This window comes from Dipodomys merriami, unplaced genomic scaffold (assembly GCF_024711535.1).
Source record: "Dipodomys merriami isolate MVZ:Mamm:240054 unplaced genomic scaffold, mDipMer1.0.p SCAF_4, whole genome shotgun sequence".
Taxonomy (NCBI): Eukaryota; Metazoa; Chordata; class Mammalia; order Rodentia; family Heteromyidae; genus Dipodomys; species Dipodomys merriami.
The window spans coordinates 93,017,282-93,032,331 of NW_027205603.1; the positions used below are offsets into that span (position 1 = coordinate 93,017,282).

General features: G+C 50.0%; 1 protein-coding gene across 1 annotated transcript; it reads left to right on the forward strand.

The window, feature by feature from the left end:
- Positions 1-14: 14 nt before the first annotated feature.
- On the forward strand, positions 15-3,255 carry Chrac1 (chromatin accessibility complex subunit 1). The gene is made up of 3 exons (XM_069991462.1): positions 15-254; positions 1,769-1,895; positions 2,352-3,255. The coding sequence occupies exons 1-3, from the start codon at positions 108-110 to the stop codon at positions 2,465-2,467; spliced, it is 390 nt and encodes a 129-aa protein (XP_069847563.1). The 5' UTR covers positions 15-107; the 3' UTR covers positions 2,468-3,255.
- The last annotated feature ends 11,795 nt before the right edge of the window (positions 3,256-15,050 follow it).

Below are 15,050 nucleotides of genomic sequence, written 5' to 3' on the forward strand. Positions count from 1 at the left end.
CGGCGTCTGCGCAGGCGCGGGCGCGCGAGGCATCATGGGCGCCCCGGGCCGCCCGACGACTCCCACGGGACAGCGAGGCCAGCCGCGGGCCGCCCGGGCGCAGGAAGATGGCGGACGTGGCCCTCGGCAAGGATAAGTGCGGGGAGCAGCGGCTCGTGTCGCTACCGCTGTCCCGCATCCGAGTCATCATGAAGAGCTCCCCCGAGGTGTCCAGCATCAATCAGGAGGCCCTGGTGCTCACGGCCAAGGCCACGGTGAGGCGGCCCGCGCGCCCGGAGGCGCGGCGTGAGGGGGGGCGCCAGCGCCCTTAACGCTTCGCCTCGCAGGCTCGGCCACACGGCCGGCCCGGCCGCCGCGCTCGGAGCAGGCGCACGCCGGCCTTTCCCACGACTCCGGGCGCCCCTCCTCCCCGCCCCGCCCCGCCCCCCCGCGCGGCTCCCGCCGTCCTTCGCGCGCCTTCTCGCCGCCCATCCGGGCCCCTCCCGCCGTCCCTCGCGCCCCCGCTCAGCGTCCATCCGGGCCCCTCCCGCCGGGCCCCGCCCCGCGCCGCCCTGTCCGCCGCTCCTGATGTGCCCGTGCCTTGTTTTCCCCCGGCGCCGCCCAGCTCGTGAAGGAATCGGACCTGCGCCTCGAGGGGCGCTGCGCTCCGGCGGTTGCTTTAGGTCGAGGAGAAAGGTGGAGGTGGGGTCATGGACTCCGCGGGATCGAAGGTTCCAGGCGTGGGCCTCACGCTGGACCTCGGGAGAAGTGGAAGCCCGGCCCTGCGCCCGGGCAGGCGTGGCTCTGCCCCGGGCCCCGGGCCCCGGCCGCCAGCTCCGTGGTGGTGGTGTGCGCATCGGTTATTTTCAAGGCCCAGTCGGCGTCGACCTCGATCCTCCTATTTTTGTTTCCCCAAGTAGCTGGGATGCGCTCAAGCAGCACCCTTCTGCCAGGGCTGACCTCCAACCTCTGGGCTCCAAGAAGCTACGTTTAAGTAGCGGAGCCACTGCACTCCAGCCCCCCTTTGAGACAGGATCTGCCTGTATTATAGCCAAGCCTGGCGTGGGACCTGCCATCCATGCCCTGCCCAGGCCCTAGTGCTGGGAAGACATGCATGCACCACCACGTTGGCACAAATAAAATGTTCTGAGAATGTTGTGCTTTTTCGACTGTAGAGACTGGTCATTCGACATTTATGACTCGTTGTTCTTAATTAGCTGTAAATGTTCTCCCTAAGGTATACACCTAAACTAGACAATGCCTGCTGGCTCTCCCTCCAACTTTGTCACAGTAGTACTTGATTTTTTTCTTAACTTCAAAAGGTTGTCCTAAAGGGGTCCCATTTAACGTTTCCATCCAAGTGTCCAGTACTTCCTGTTCAGTCACTTCTCAGTTGCACTTACTTTCTGACCTCATCTGTAGTGATTTACAGTAATTGAAGGAATCAAGATAACTTAATCCTAATGTAAATTTTAGTGAAATAACATATTTAATGAAAAAGTTTTAAAATCAGAGCCAGGCACTGCCTGTAATTCTAGCTACTCAGGAGGCTGAGACCTGAGGATTGCAGTTCAAAGCCAGCCTGGGCAGGAAAGTGTGTGAGACTCATCCAATTAACCACCAGAAAACCGGAAGTGGCTGTGGCCAAGTGGTAGAGCACTTGCCTTGAGCAGAAGAGCACAGGGACAGCACCCATACCCAGAGTTCAAGCCCCACAACAAAAATAAAATAAGCACTCTGGCAAGTTCTTCATGAACACTTTTCATTTGACTTCTCCATTTTGTTTTAGGAGCTCTTTGTTCAGTATCTAGCCAGCCATTCCTACAGACATGGCAGTGGGAAAGAAAAGAAAGCGCTGACTTACAGTGATTTGGCGAATACTGCGGAGGAATCAGAGACTTTTCAGTTTCTCGCAGGTACTTAATATTGGAAGTTTGGGTTAAAAAAAAGCATGCTTAGTAGCGACAGCCTTCTTCTGTTCCACCTGAATCACACAGTGGGCTGCTGTCTCCAGGGGCCTTTCAGTCTTGAGTGTGTTTCTTATCCCCTTTCTCCACCCCCCTTCCCCCAGTCCCTTTATGAGGAGAACAGGGAGGGGGAGCTCAGGGTGCAGCTGCGGGTCGTAGGTCTATCCTGGGGCAAGCCCAGTCTGACTTGGGTAGGCTGAGCACATTGCTCACAAAAATCAATGGGAAGAGCACCATGGTCTGTAGCAAGAGTCAGGAAATGCTAGTTGGTGGCATTTGACCACAGGGGGTCTGGATTTCATCTCCTTCTGGAACCTATTCTAGAGGTCAGGAACTAGTCCATTGTGAAATGTGTGTGGCTGTGTTCCTAGCTCATCTGCTGACGGAAGCTTCTGTGTTTTTAAGATATATTACCGAAGAAGATCTTAGCTAGTAAGTACCTGAAAATGCTTAAAGAGAAGCGGGAAGAAGAAGAAGAGAATGAGGATGATGAAAGCGGTAATGAGGAAGCGGAGTCCTAAGCCAGGACAGATGTGCTGTGAAGGAAGGTCAGCGTGTAAGGAGTTGGGGAGTGCAGCGCAGGCCTCTGCACCAGGCAAGTCCCCCTGCTCTCCCCCCCTCCCCGCCTGTCCCCTGCTGCCGCGCTGCTTCCATCTCACACTTCCAGCACGCTGGATTTCCTGGCTACGTTGGCATCTCCTGCACCTACACCAGAGCCCGGGGCAGACAGCCCGACAGCAAGCAGCAGCGATGGCCTGCAGCACCTGCAGGCCTTCCGGAGGCGTGCTGGCAGCAGGCCACAGCTGGCACCCAAGCCCTGATGTGCAGTGTTCACCCATAACACATTCTGAACTTAGAAACAACTGGAAAGGCTTTACTAAATATGTAGTTGATACATAGAATGTGACCTGTGAATTTTTTTTTTAAATTGACTATTCACTTTTTATTGTAAGAAAGTATCCTGTCCTTTTCTATTAAACAGCTAGATGTATTTTGACAGTAGGCCCTTGTTCTAATGTCAAACCTGAAAATTCTTGTGAAACCTGAAAGCCGGCATTTGTTGGGAGTGTGCTTCGGGGTAGATCGCTCAGCTGGCCTGGGTGCCAGCAGGGCTCCCTAGCTTCTTTTGTTCCTGGAAAAAAAAAATTCAAATTATCAAGTGAAATATAAAAAGCTATTTTCTCCACACACAGAAATTGTTCTTTAATATTTTTGTAAATTGAAGATAATTTCTCATGCTTTGTTCTTTAAATACTAATTATTTTTACCATCTGTAGGAGAAAACTATTAAACCCTACTTTATTTTTAACACGGCGAATGTCTGACTCCTATCTTTTCACCAGCTCTTTTATTTATTTATTTATTTATTTTTTGTCGGTTGTGGGGCCTGAACTCTGGGCCTGGGCGCTGTCCCTCAGCTCTTCAGCTCAAGGCTAGTCCTCTACCACTTGAGCCACAATGCCACTTCTGGTTTTCTGATGGTTTACTGGAGATAAGTCTCACCCACTTTCCTTCCCGGGCTGGCTTTGAACCGCAATCCTCAGATCTCAACCTTCTGAGAAGCTAGGATGACAGGCGTGAGTCACCAGCACCTGGCACCACAGCTCTTTTAAAAAGGGGTGGAGCCAGAACCTGTGGCTCTCTCTTGTAATCCTAGAAACTCAGGAGGCTGAGATCTGAGGATCATATTTCAAAGCTAGCTGGCACAAGAAAGTCCATAAGACTCTTTTCTCCAATTAACCAGAAAACCAGAAGTGGCATTGTGGGCCAAAGTGGTAGAGTGCTAGCCTTGAGTGTGAGAGCTTAGGGACAGTGTCCTGGCCCTGAACTCAAGCAAGCCCTGTTACTGACCAAAAAGGAGGGGTTGGTGTTGGTGGCTCAAACTGTAATCTGGCTGTTCAGGAGGCTGAGATAGGGAAAATCACCATTTGAGCCAGCTGAAAACTTTTCAAGACCCCCTTTGCTTTGGGTCAGTCATGGGGCTTGAACTCAGGACCTGGGCTCTGCCCTTGAGTTATTCTGCTTAAGGCTAGTGCTCTATCACTTTGAGCTAGCTCTACTTCTGTTTTTTCGGTGGTTAATTGGAGATGAGAGTATCACAGACTTTCCTGCCCTCCCTCTCTGCTCTGAACCGCAATGGTCAGAGCTCAGCCTCCTGAGTAGTTAGGACCAGCGCCCAGCCCGAGACTTTTTTTTTTTTTTTTTTTTGCTGGACATTTTTAAACAACATAATTCAGTCGGGCGTTGGTTTGTCCTAGCTATTCAGAAGGCTGAGATCTGAGGATTGTGGTTTAAAGCCAGCCTGGGCAGGAAAGTCTGTGAGACTCTTTATTTTATTTTGGTCGGTCATAGGGCCTGAACTCTGGGCCTGAGCACTGTCCCTCAGCTCTTCAGCTCAAGACTAGGGCTTTACCACTTGAGCTACAGTGCCATTCTGGTTTTCTGGTGGTTTAGTGGAGATAAGAGTTTCAGGGACTTTCCTGCCCGGGCTGGCTTTGAACTGCGATCCTCAGATCTCAGCCTCCTGAGTAGCAAGGATTATAGGCGTGAGCCACCACTGCCCGGCTTAAAACTTTTTTTTTTGGTTGGTCATGGGGCTTGAACTCTGGGCTTGAGAGCTGTCCCTCAGCTCTTCAGTTCAAGGTGAGTGCTCTACTGCTTGAGCCACACCGCCACTTCCTGTGAGACTCTTATCTCCAATAAGCCAATACAAAACAGGAAGTTGGTGCTGTGGCTCAAGCAGTAGAGCGCTCTCGAGTGTAGGGACAGCGCCCAAGCCCAGAGTTCAAGTCCCACAACTGACAAAAAAAACAAAACCCCGACATACTCAAGTATCATCAGCCTTTTTTTTTTTGTCAGTCGTGGGGCTTGCATCTTGGGCCTGGGCGCTGCCCCTCAGCTCTTCAGCTCAAGGCAAGTGCTCTACCACTTGAGCTTGAGCCACAGCCACTTCCAGTTTTGAGTGGTTTTTATTGGAGATAAGAGTTTCATGGACTTTCTTGACGGGGCTGGCTTTGAACTGTGATCCTCAGATCTCAGCCTCCTGAATAACTAGGATTACAGCATAAGCCACCAACGCCCAGCTCATCAGCCATTTATGCATATAAATCCTAGGCAGGACACCAGTGGCTCATGCCTGTAATCCTAACTACTCCAGAGGCTGAGATCTGGAGACACTGGTTTGAAGCCAGCCCAAGCAAAGTGCTTGAGACATCTCTCCAATTAGCCAGACCCTCAAAAACAAGTAAGAAGCTCCAAGTTTAAGCTCTGGTGATCACTGGCAAAAAAAGAAAAAAGTAAATTTTGGTCTGGGCTGTAGCTGAGCAGTTAGAAAGGCTTACCTATCCCGTCTAAAGCTCTGGACTCAAACCTGTGCTTCTTGACTCGTCTGTGGCACCACATATACACACAGAGAATAACATACTTAAGCTGTTAAAAAAAACCAAAATACAGGACTGGATTTGGCCAACGAAGTACGGTCTGTGGACCTTTTTCTTCCCAGCACGTGGTAGCCGTGGCATCAGGTGTACAGTGCTTGTCTGGCACCCATATTTGGCACAGTACATGTGAGGTTCGTTCCTAAGGTTGCAGGTGACTGCCCATTCCTTTTCATGGCTGTGTACAACACCACTGTGTATGGGCTTAGAAGTCTGTGTTACTTTCCTGGGAACATGACATATAGTGTCCCATTTTCAGCATTTCTGGTGCTGATGGCAATAAATGGCTCCCAGCATACACTTGCCTGTGGGCTTTGTCAAACTGGGATTTTATTTCACTAATCAGCCATGAAGCCTACAGTGAAGTTTACAACAACGGACAAAGGCTGGGAAGGTGGCTCAGTGGTAGAGTGCTTGCCTTGCATGCATGAGGCCCTCGGTTCGACTCCTCAGCACCACATAAGCAGAAAAAGCAGGAAGTGGGGCTGAGGCTCAAGTGGTAGAGTGCTGGTCTGCAGCTAAAGAGCTAGGGGACAGCCCCCAGAGTTCAGGCCCCACAACCAACAACAACAACAATAAAAAACGGCTGAAGTGTTTTCCAAAGAGGCCATGGCATTTCGTCTTCTCACCAGCAGTGAATGAGCTCCAGTTGTGTTCTGCAGAACTTGGCATTGTTTCATGCTTCACAAGTCAGAATCTTGGACAGATAACGTGATTTGCAAACATCTCCCAGCCTGTGTGTTATGTTGTGCACTTAACTGCATCATTTGAAGAAAATTTCTCAATTTTGAGAAATCAGTTTGCCATTTTTTATGATCAGACCATGTTGCTTGTGTTCTAAAAACTCACCGCTAGACCCAGTCTCAATCTAATTTCCTTCCGTGTTGGTCTTTGAAGCACTAGGATGATCAAAGTGACTGATTTCATCCTGAGCACTGGCGCTCACACTGTCATCTAGCTGCTCAGGACGCTGAGATCTGAGGACTGCAGTTCAAAGCCAGCCCAGGCAGACAAATCCAAGACTCTTTATCTCCAAGTAACCCCCCCAAAACTTTAAAAAAAAACTGAAAGGGTGGATAAAGTAGTAGAAGGCCAGCCAGAAGCAAAAAAGCCAAGTAGGAGCAGAGACCTGGAGTGCAAGCCCCCAGTAGTGGCACAAAAAAACTTAATTAAAAGAAAAAATGATGGGGTGGGGCTGGGAAGCTGGCTCAGTGGTAGAATGCATGCATAAGGCCCTGGGTTCAATTCTTCAGTACCACATAAGCAGAAAGAGCTGGAAGTAGCACTGTGGCTCAAGTGGTAGAATGCTAGCGTTGAGCTGAAAAGCTGAGGGACAGCGCCCAGGCCCAGAGTTCAGGCCTCACGACCAACAACAACAACAAAACGATTTCATAAGACTTGTCTTTCTGGAGACAAGTGTTAACAATAACCAATATTTACAGGTACTGGAGGCTGAGCCTCTGATCTCTACGCTGACTCCAATCTTTGAAAATTTCAAAGCACATAACTGTACACATGTGTCCCGAGGCACTACGGAGTGACAGGACTAGGTGGAAGTCTAGGCTGGATCACTGTGACTGCAGTGTCCCCATGCAGTAGGAAATCCTCTGCTTAGCAGTCAAGGCCCATGGCAGTGAATTTTTCCTCTAGATCTTTCCTACTCATTCATGCTTCCTCCCGGTCTCATGGAGCTGCTGTGTGGAATCCTTCCTGATCCATGAAATACTTGTCACCACATACTGTTTTCACATCTCTTTCTCTTCGATCAGTATACCAGCTGTTGCCCATTCAGTAAATGAATTAAAAACCAAAACAATTGTGAATCAGTAGAGCATGGTATCAAGTGTTCCTATTAACAAGCTCGGGAAGCTGAGTTTTATCCTTAAAGCAACTTTCCTTTCCCAGAGCTGAGTGTTTCATTTTTTTTTTTTTTCCCCAGGAAAGATAGCAGAAGCCAAAACCAGCCAAGAGAAGGCTGGAGACAGGGCTTGGTGAGAGCCAGCACCTGCCTAGCAAGGCCCTGAGTTCAAAACCCAATACCACCAAAGAACCCCTCCCCCGCCCCAAAAACAACAATAACAAACACAGCTCAGGAGCAAGGCCACCAGAACTCCAAGGAGGGCCAACTCCAGGCAGTGACCAGGTCAAGAGCTGTGACGTGAATTCGTCCCCACACAACGTGGCTCAGCCTCACTCACCCATGACGGGTGCGAGGAACAGCTTTCCACTCTGGCCCGTCCGTGCTTGCTGGCGCGGGGACACGCACTCTCCGCATGCCATGTTTGCCCTCACTCCCGCCCAGCGCATCCCTCGTCCTGTGGTGCCTTGCTCTGTCCAGCCCTGAGGGTTGCCCTGGGCGGCTCTGAGTGCCTTCCTAAAGTCACACAAGAATGTGAGAATAAACTGGAGGCTTTGAAGAGGCAGCTGTAAATATGAGGAATTTTATTTCATTTTTTTTTTTTGCTGACATACTATGAGGCAAAACAAAATTGACACCATACAAAATAACTTTATAAAATATCATTCACATCATATTTTATCAGATTTACAGCATCTGTGCATGTTAGGGGTTATGGAAGAAGGTGAAAAAACACTATGCCAAACTTTTAGTATTAGTTTATATACACACAGTAAGAAACAGAACAAGTAACTGTTAGGGTTTCCCATGAATTTATTGCAAAAATAGTGCAAACTACTTAACCTAGTAAGCTGTAAAAACAAACGTGAAAAGGACCCAGCTAAGCTTAGAGATGACGGCGGATGCTCAGTGTCCGAGCATTGAGCTTTCTTCACCAGGCGTCTCGTCTGCGTACAGCGCCCCCACCAGGCCGGTGTGGTGAGTGCTGCTGCACGGCAGTGGTACCTTTAGGGTCGTGCTACTCACTCAATGGCAACGCGTGAGGTCTGGGGTTGAAAAGTTAAGATGCCATGACTTTTAGCTTTGAGCTTAGAAGCAAGGTATCCACCCTCTGGGTGACGTAGAGAAGGGAACGGAGGAAGCAGCGTGAACCGAAGGATCTGGAAATTACTGTCGGCTGACAAGCATACTCTTCTTCCTCAGGTGTGCATGGGGAAAGTATTCTAAAGAGGGCCACCTTTTGAACCAGATATTGCAGTAAGTTCAAAGAACAAAACAACAACAACAATGAATACTAACTCAAAGTTCTCTCTCAACAGTCTATTGGGGTCCAAAAGCATGTATCTAAACAAAATAACAAAAGCAAAACAAATGCTACATGTAAAAGCTAAGGAAACAAAATGCAGCATATACAGGTGCTTTTTCTTGAGGTACCTATAGAATAAACTTAATCACCTGCCCAAAGTACTCTTGCTAGAGGTTCAAACAAAATGCTTCCTGGTGAGCCAATGGTAGGGCGTTATTATTACAGAGAAAGTGCAACAAGGCTGGTCTTTATATGCAGCATACTAAAGGATGATCTACTCTTTATAAAATATAGCTTACGTGTCAACATGATGGAAGTTAAAAAATTAAAAACATTTAACTACAATCATCTTTTTTTTCCCCTTCCTGTTTTGATTTGTTTGAGATCCTGCGGCAATAGCTTCCCCAAATCTTTCCAAGTTCTGCCACTAAGGAATGTTGTTCTCTTGTAAAATAAACAGATGTCCTTAAAAGAGTAAAACTATATACTACAGGAAAGATCCCTAACTTTTATTTCTTATTGGTATAAAATCAAATTCTTAAGACTCCAAAATATTGTTACCTCCAAAGAATTGAGTTAAAAAAGATTGCCACAGTAGGAAAAGTCTAGAATTGTAAACTGCCAAATAGAAAAGCATGGAAAGTCATTGGCCTCCTATCTTTTTTTTTTTTTTTTTTAACCTGTCGGAAAGCTTTTCTAACTCATGGGCCCCGGGGCCCACCGCTAACCACAGCCCTCTACCTGCCTCTCCCCAACTCTGAGCTTGACCCTGCCTCTGTCCACACAATTAGCACCTCCACCAGGTAGGCCAGGAGAGACAAGAGTGCACTTGCTGCTTAGGAAACTAAACTCAGAAAAGGCCAGAAGAGGGGCGTGAGCATTAAAAAGAGCAAGGATAAAAGTACTTGTGATTTTTTTTTTTTAAGTTTTGTTTTGTCCTTTTTGGCCGCCCCCGTCACTGGCACAGAAAATGAAGTGACAGCTATAATACATGCAGAGAAGAGCTTGGAATTTATTATTCATAAAATGGTAAATTTTCCTCCCCTTCCCACAGGGGGTGGTTGGGAATCCCAAACACTGTAGCAGTTGGCTGAAGAATCTACCAAGTGCCTTCCGACTGCCTTGTTTCCCTGCCTGCAGTCACAGAAACGGTTTGCTTCTATTCTGATTTTCTTAATGCATCAGGGTTCAACATAAAAGGCACAAAATAAATAAAACTATTATTAAATAAACGGAAATTATGATTTCAAGTTTCATGTGGAATTACATCTCATGGTTTGGTTACTTTTTTTTTCCAATTTAATTTGACAGACTTAGTAAATAGCACCCAACTGTTTAACTGAGGTAGATCCACATTGTAAAGAAAGCTGGGTCCCCTCCATTTTATGTGTAAATTGAAGATGTTCTCACCAGAACAAAAATCCTTTTTTAATCATCTTGCAGAAGCACTACCTGAAGAAAGCTTAGGGCACGAGCAGGTCTGCAGCCCCTCCTCCCCACTGTCCTCCAGCAGCACGAATACACCTGGGCTGGAGAAGACGCAGCAGACATTCCAAGGTGACCTTGAAAAGGTCTCTAGACTTTCAGAACTGACCGCCACAGAAATGCACAATGGTCTGTTTTCACCAAGCAACAGGAGAAAAGGGAGAAAAAGCTTCTTCCCGCAGAGACAAGACTCGCTGAACTATGCTATAGCATCCTGATCTGAACTGTTAAAACTCACTCTGCTTAATATTTTTGCATACTCTGTAACTCACAAATTTAAGATCTGATTAAGGCTTAATTTAAAGTGGCATTACCACCTAGCATCATGCAATAATGGACATCTTCCTGACAAAGAATGGTGTCAAATCAAAGACAATGAGGTGAAGCCTCAGGATTCGATGGAACAGTTGCTGTCATTTTAGAATTTTACAATCTGTGTATTAAATGAGAACCTCCATCGAAAGGCCAATGCACGTGCAGGGTCGTCTGTCTGGGAACTCTGGTTTTCTAGATCACAAGCCCAAGACATCGCCACTGCCCACGACAGGCAGAGCACTGCCTGAATGGAGGACTTTTGCTACTGGACTCCCAAGAAAACAGTAAACTTTAAGTGGTCATAATGCATTTCGTTTAAAATGTCGTGGAAAATATTTGAGCATGGGAAAAACACAGAAGGGGGGAGGTCCACCACGGGACTTAGAATTCATTTTTAGTTCTTTTTCAATTATTTTACAAAAATAAAACTAGCAACTGATAAAACTGAAGTGTACCACAGGTCAGCAGATTTGGACTTGAAGCCACATTCTATTCTTGTATGGATAGCCTCTGTGCTGCACTGAAATCTACGATTATTCTCTTTATACTTCTTTTTTAAAATAAAAACTTGCTTGCTTCAACAGTTATAGAACATCAATTCATACCTTTAATAACTACATTAAAATTCACCACCAAACTTAAGACTCAAATTCAATTATTTGGCTCTGAAGAAGAACTAAGCTGTCCAGCGCCCTTCCTCTGTAGGCAGGGCTCTTGTGGGTGTGGGGTTTTTGTTGTGGTTGTCTGTTTTCCTAAGGAACTGCCCTGCCCCACACTTGGCTTGCCTGCACAGTGACAGTCAGCTTGCAGGGCCTGCGGAGCTGGGGTCCTGCACGCGGAGCTGGGGTCCTGCACACGTGGCTGGCGCCATGCCACACACACCTGAGCAGCCAGCGGCTCCCCAAAGGTCCCAAAACGCAATGCAGCGCAGCCACGTGTCCCCAAGTGCCCTAGCACCGAGCGGCAGCCATGCCCAGGGCACACATCAACCCTTCCTGCACTGTATGCCTGAGGCCGGGACACAGCAAACCTGGCCTTCCTGTACCTTCTTAAACCACCAACGGCACCAAGACCTTCCCAAGACCTTCCTGCTTCTTCAAACAATCCACATTCTGCTCAGTGTGGCGCGGCACCTGGACTGGACTGGACCCCACCCCACCCTTGGGCGGGACGAGCAAGCACAGAGGGCGGCAAAACACTTCCCAGTCAGGGAGCAGGGGGCAGAGGAGGGGCCTCCTGCCCCCCAACAGGACTCTGAAAGACATGGAGGACCACACACAGAGCCTGGCACTGACCTCCAGGGCTGCTGGGCTCTCAGGTCATCTCACTCCACCCGCTGTCCCCTTGCCTGGACACGGAGGGGTCAGCACAGCGCGGGGCGGGGCTGGCCCAGGCCAGGCGCTGCTGGGCGGTGTCTTAGCTTCAGCTGTGCACTACCACACCAGGAGGGTTTACCACACCGCCCGCCCGCCTACGGTCAGGGCCCAAGCGGGGTCAGGGCACCTACGTTCTCATTCAAGCCCTAAAAGAAGTCTTGGCCAGAGCGCTAGCAGCCCCAGTGCTCTCGTTCTGCTAATGCCCGTGGGCACTGGTGCGCACCCCTGGCCAGCGGCTTGCGCTGCCTGCCTCGATGCCATGGCCCAGGCACCCACCCCGCTAGGTGGGGCAGGGGCACAGCAGTGAGGGGGGCAGAAGACTCCATGGTCAGCCAGCCGTGCGTCCACCCACCCATCTACAGGGCAACTCATGGGGTGCTCGCGACGCTGCTGAGATAGACAAACACAGAATGCCAGGCAGCGGGGGGCCCGGGGGACATGTTTCAGACAGCAGCACGGACCTGGCGCTCCTGAACAGCCTCCAGTGCCTAGCACTGGTGGGAACTCCTACTCAAACTGCAACCCCCTGCTCCTCCCAGGGAAAGGGTGCTGGGCTGGGCTAGAATGTTAGCTCGGGCCCTGGAAGTCAAAGGGCAGCTCCTCCGTTGTGACGGTGACACCTGACACCGGGGAGGAGGGGGAGCTAGCTTCAACCCACTCACGAGTAAATAGGGGAAAAAAAGTGCTTTCTTACACGAAGCATGGGAGCATGAAGGTAGGTGGGGCACAGGCTGCTTCACCGCTCTGCTCCTGGCCCTGCCCTGAGCCAGGTGCCAGCCCGGGGCTGGGGGCGGGGGGCGGCGGGGACGGCGCTCCCAGAGGGAGAGCCGCACAGCTGACCATGCTGGCCTCTCTCACAGCCGGGCACCGTGGGCGGGGCGGGCCCGGGGGGCACAGTATGGCACACACATATCCAAGCCAGAACTGAACAGAGATGCTCACAATTCAGTTTATTCAGGCAACAATTTGGCTACTTTCAGTGTGGATAGCTACACTTATGAGCAAACATGGATTGAGAATTTAGAGGTAGCTTTTATATGCATTTGTTTCTTTTTAACTAAAAGGTATTTAGAAACCACCTTCTGTAGTTATTTGGCTTAGCCAATACATTCACTTGAGACAATAAAATGGCAGAACACAGTAAAAGAAGCAAAGCAAGGGCACCACAATGGCACTGCAATCACACACACACACACACACATATGCACACTCACACGTTCGCACGCGCGCATGCACACACACACACACACACACAGGAGGTTTGGGATTAAAAGCTCCTTTCTGTATCTGACACTGGGCATCTCAACCAGACAGAGTTCCTGTGTGGACGGGAGCATGTACCCTGAAACCAGCCACAGGCCGGGGGCCCCAGCGGGCACCTGGCCTCTCTGAAGGCACGCCACCAATGACAGCTGAACAGCAAAGTGACGTCATGGCCCGCGTGGGCCATCAGCAGGGCCCTGCACCCGCCGGCCATCTCAGCCAAGGGGCTGGACAGAACCAGAACCAGGTGCCTGGGAACATGACAACTACGAGAAATGAACCCACGAAAAGCATCCAGAAATTCACAATAAATGCTCATACTCCCCCCCCATGCACCGATAGGAAACGAGGCCGGACCAGCCAGGCCATCACAGCTGTGGAGGCCCGAGGCCCAAGACCAGACCAGAAGTCCGCACGATGAGCATGTAACACTGAAATGCATGGCGCAATCACCGAAGCAAAGCCACATCCCCTATTCACATCGCCTGCCATGGTGATCGCTCTGGATCACTTCCCACAAGCACAGCAGGCGCAGAGAGGCTGTCAGAAGATCAGTGCAATTGTTCTGAGCGGAGAACTTTGCCTTAGAGAGGCAGCATGCATGTCACAGATACCCTGCGACAAGAGACGCCCCTGTACCACAGCAAAACACATCACGCGAGCGCGCTGCGGGCAGCAGGGGAGGAGGGCCTCAGTGACTCCAGGGAAGGGGTTAAAATATAAAGCGAGTGTTTGCATTCCGCAGGAGAGGTCCATGGATGCCGAGGAGGGGTGTCTCCGCTACATTCCTTTTCTCATGCACAAGAGATGACAAGAGGTCACAGCAGGTTTCGTATGGCTTGTCTGGGCCACTGGCATTCTCACTAGGCGGGTTGGGACGGACACCCTCACGCGCCTCCTGGGACTCCCCGGAGGAAAATGCCCAAAAAATCCTTGACGCATGCAGCAGGCCAAGGTCGTGCAGGGGACGACCTGTCACCAGCGAGGGCTGCCACCCGCCCCCAGGGGCTCCCGGGGTGGCTGCCCAGCCCCAAAGGCCTCCCAGAGACACTCGGGGGCTCCAGACTGCAGGACCTGTGGCTGATCTACCCTTAAACACATCGTATCAAATATAGAATTTGACTGAAAAACTGCCTTGCAAAAATAAAATTTAAATCACTCCGCAGACCAATGCAAAAGCACACTGCTGCATATATAAGAAAAACAATTCATCCAGAAAAATCACATCTGTGGCTTTCAAAAAATAAATCCATTCGGCAAACTTGAAGGTAAACATCAGGTAATTATAAAAGCTGGGGGAAAAAAATGACCTCTACCATTATCCATCAGGTACCACATGCACCGGAATACCCATGTAGGCCAAGTCAAGCCAGAGCAACCAAGGAAAAAATAAATAGCAACACTTGCATTTAAAAACAATAAAATAACATACAACAACAAGAATAAGAACTGCCCTGCCCCTGCTGTGAGGCTCAACCAAGGAGCGGAGCTCTCCCTATGGGGTAAACATGTGGGCCAGCGGGCGGACAGCGCAGCTCCTTCCGGCCTGGCCACCCCTCTGGGGACCAGCAACCCTGGCCCCAAGCCCTTCCTTCAGTTTGGGGGTTGGGGGAGGATGAGGAGTGGCCAGCATCTAAATATGGAGGAGACAAAACAGACTCTAAAGTAGTATCAAAAAAGTGTGTGTGGAAAGACTTCAGAACAGGAAAGCAAAGCAGCCCAGCCCGGCCGCCTTCACAGGTCTGGTAGGAAGCAGGGAGATGCGCAGCTGGCCCGCGGTGGGGGTGGGGGTCTGCTGTGACCAGCGGCTCTCTGAATGCCTCCCGCCTCCCGGGGTGCCGCACAGCCCGGCTACCATGAGGAGGTGCCAGGGGGAGGGGCCTGCGTGGCTGGGAGTCCAGTTCCAAAATCCAATCCAGAGGCCTCTTTTGAAGAGACAGGCTAAATCCTAAATCCTACATTTCCTCGGAATGAGTCCCGTTTCCTACATCAGCTTTCTTTCTTTCTTTTTTTCACATTCAGTTTGCTTGAAGCAAGGCACACCTTACCTAACGGTGGGGTGGG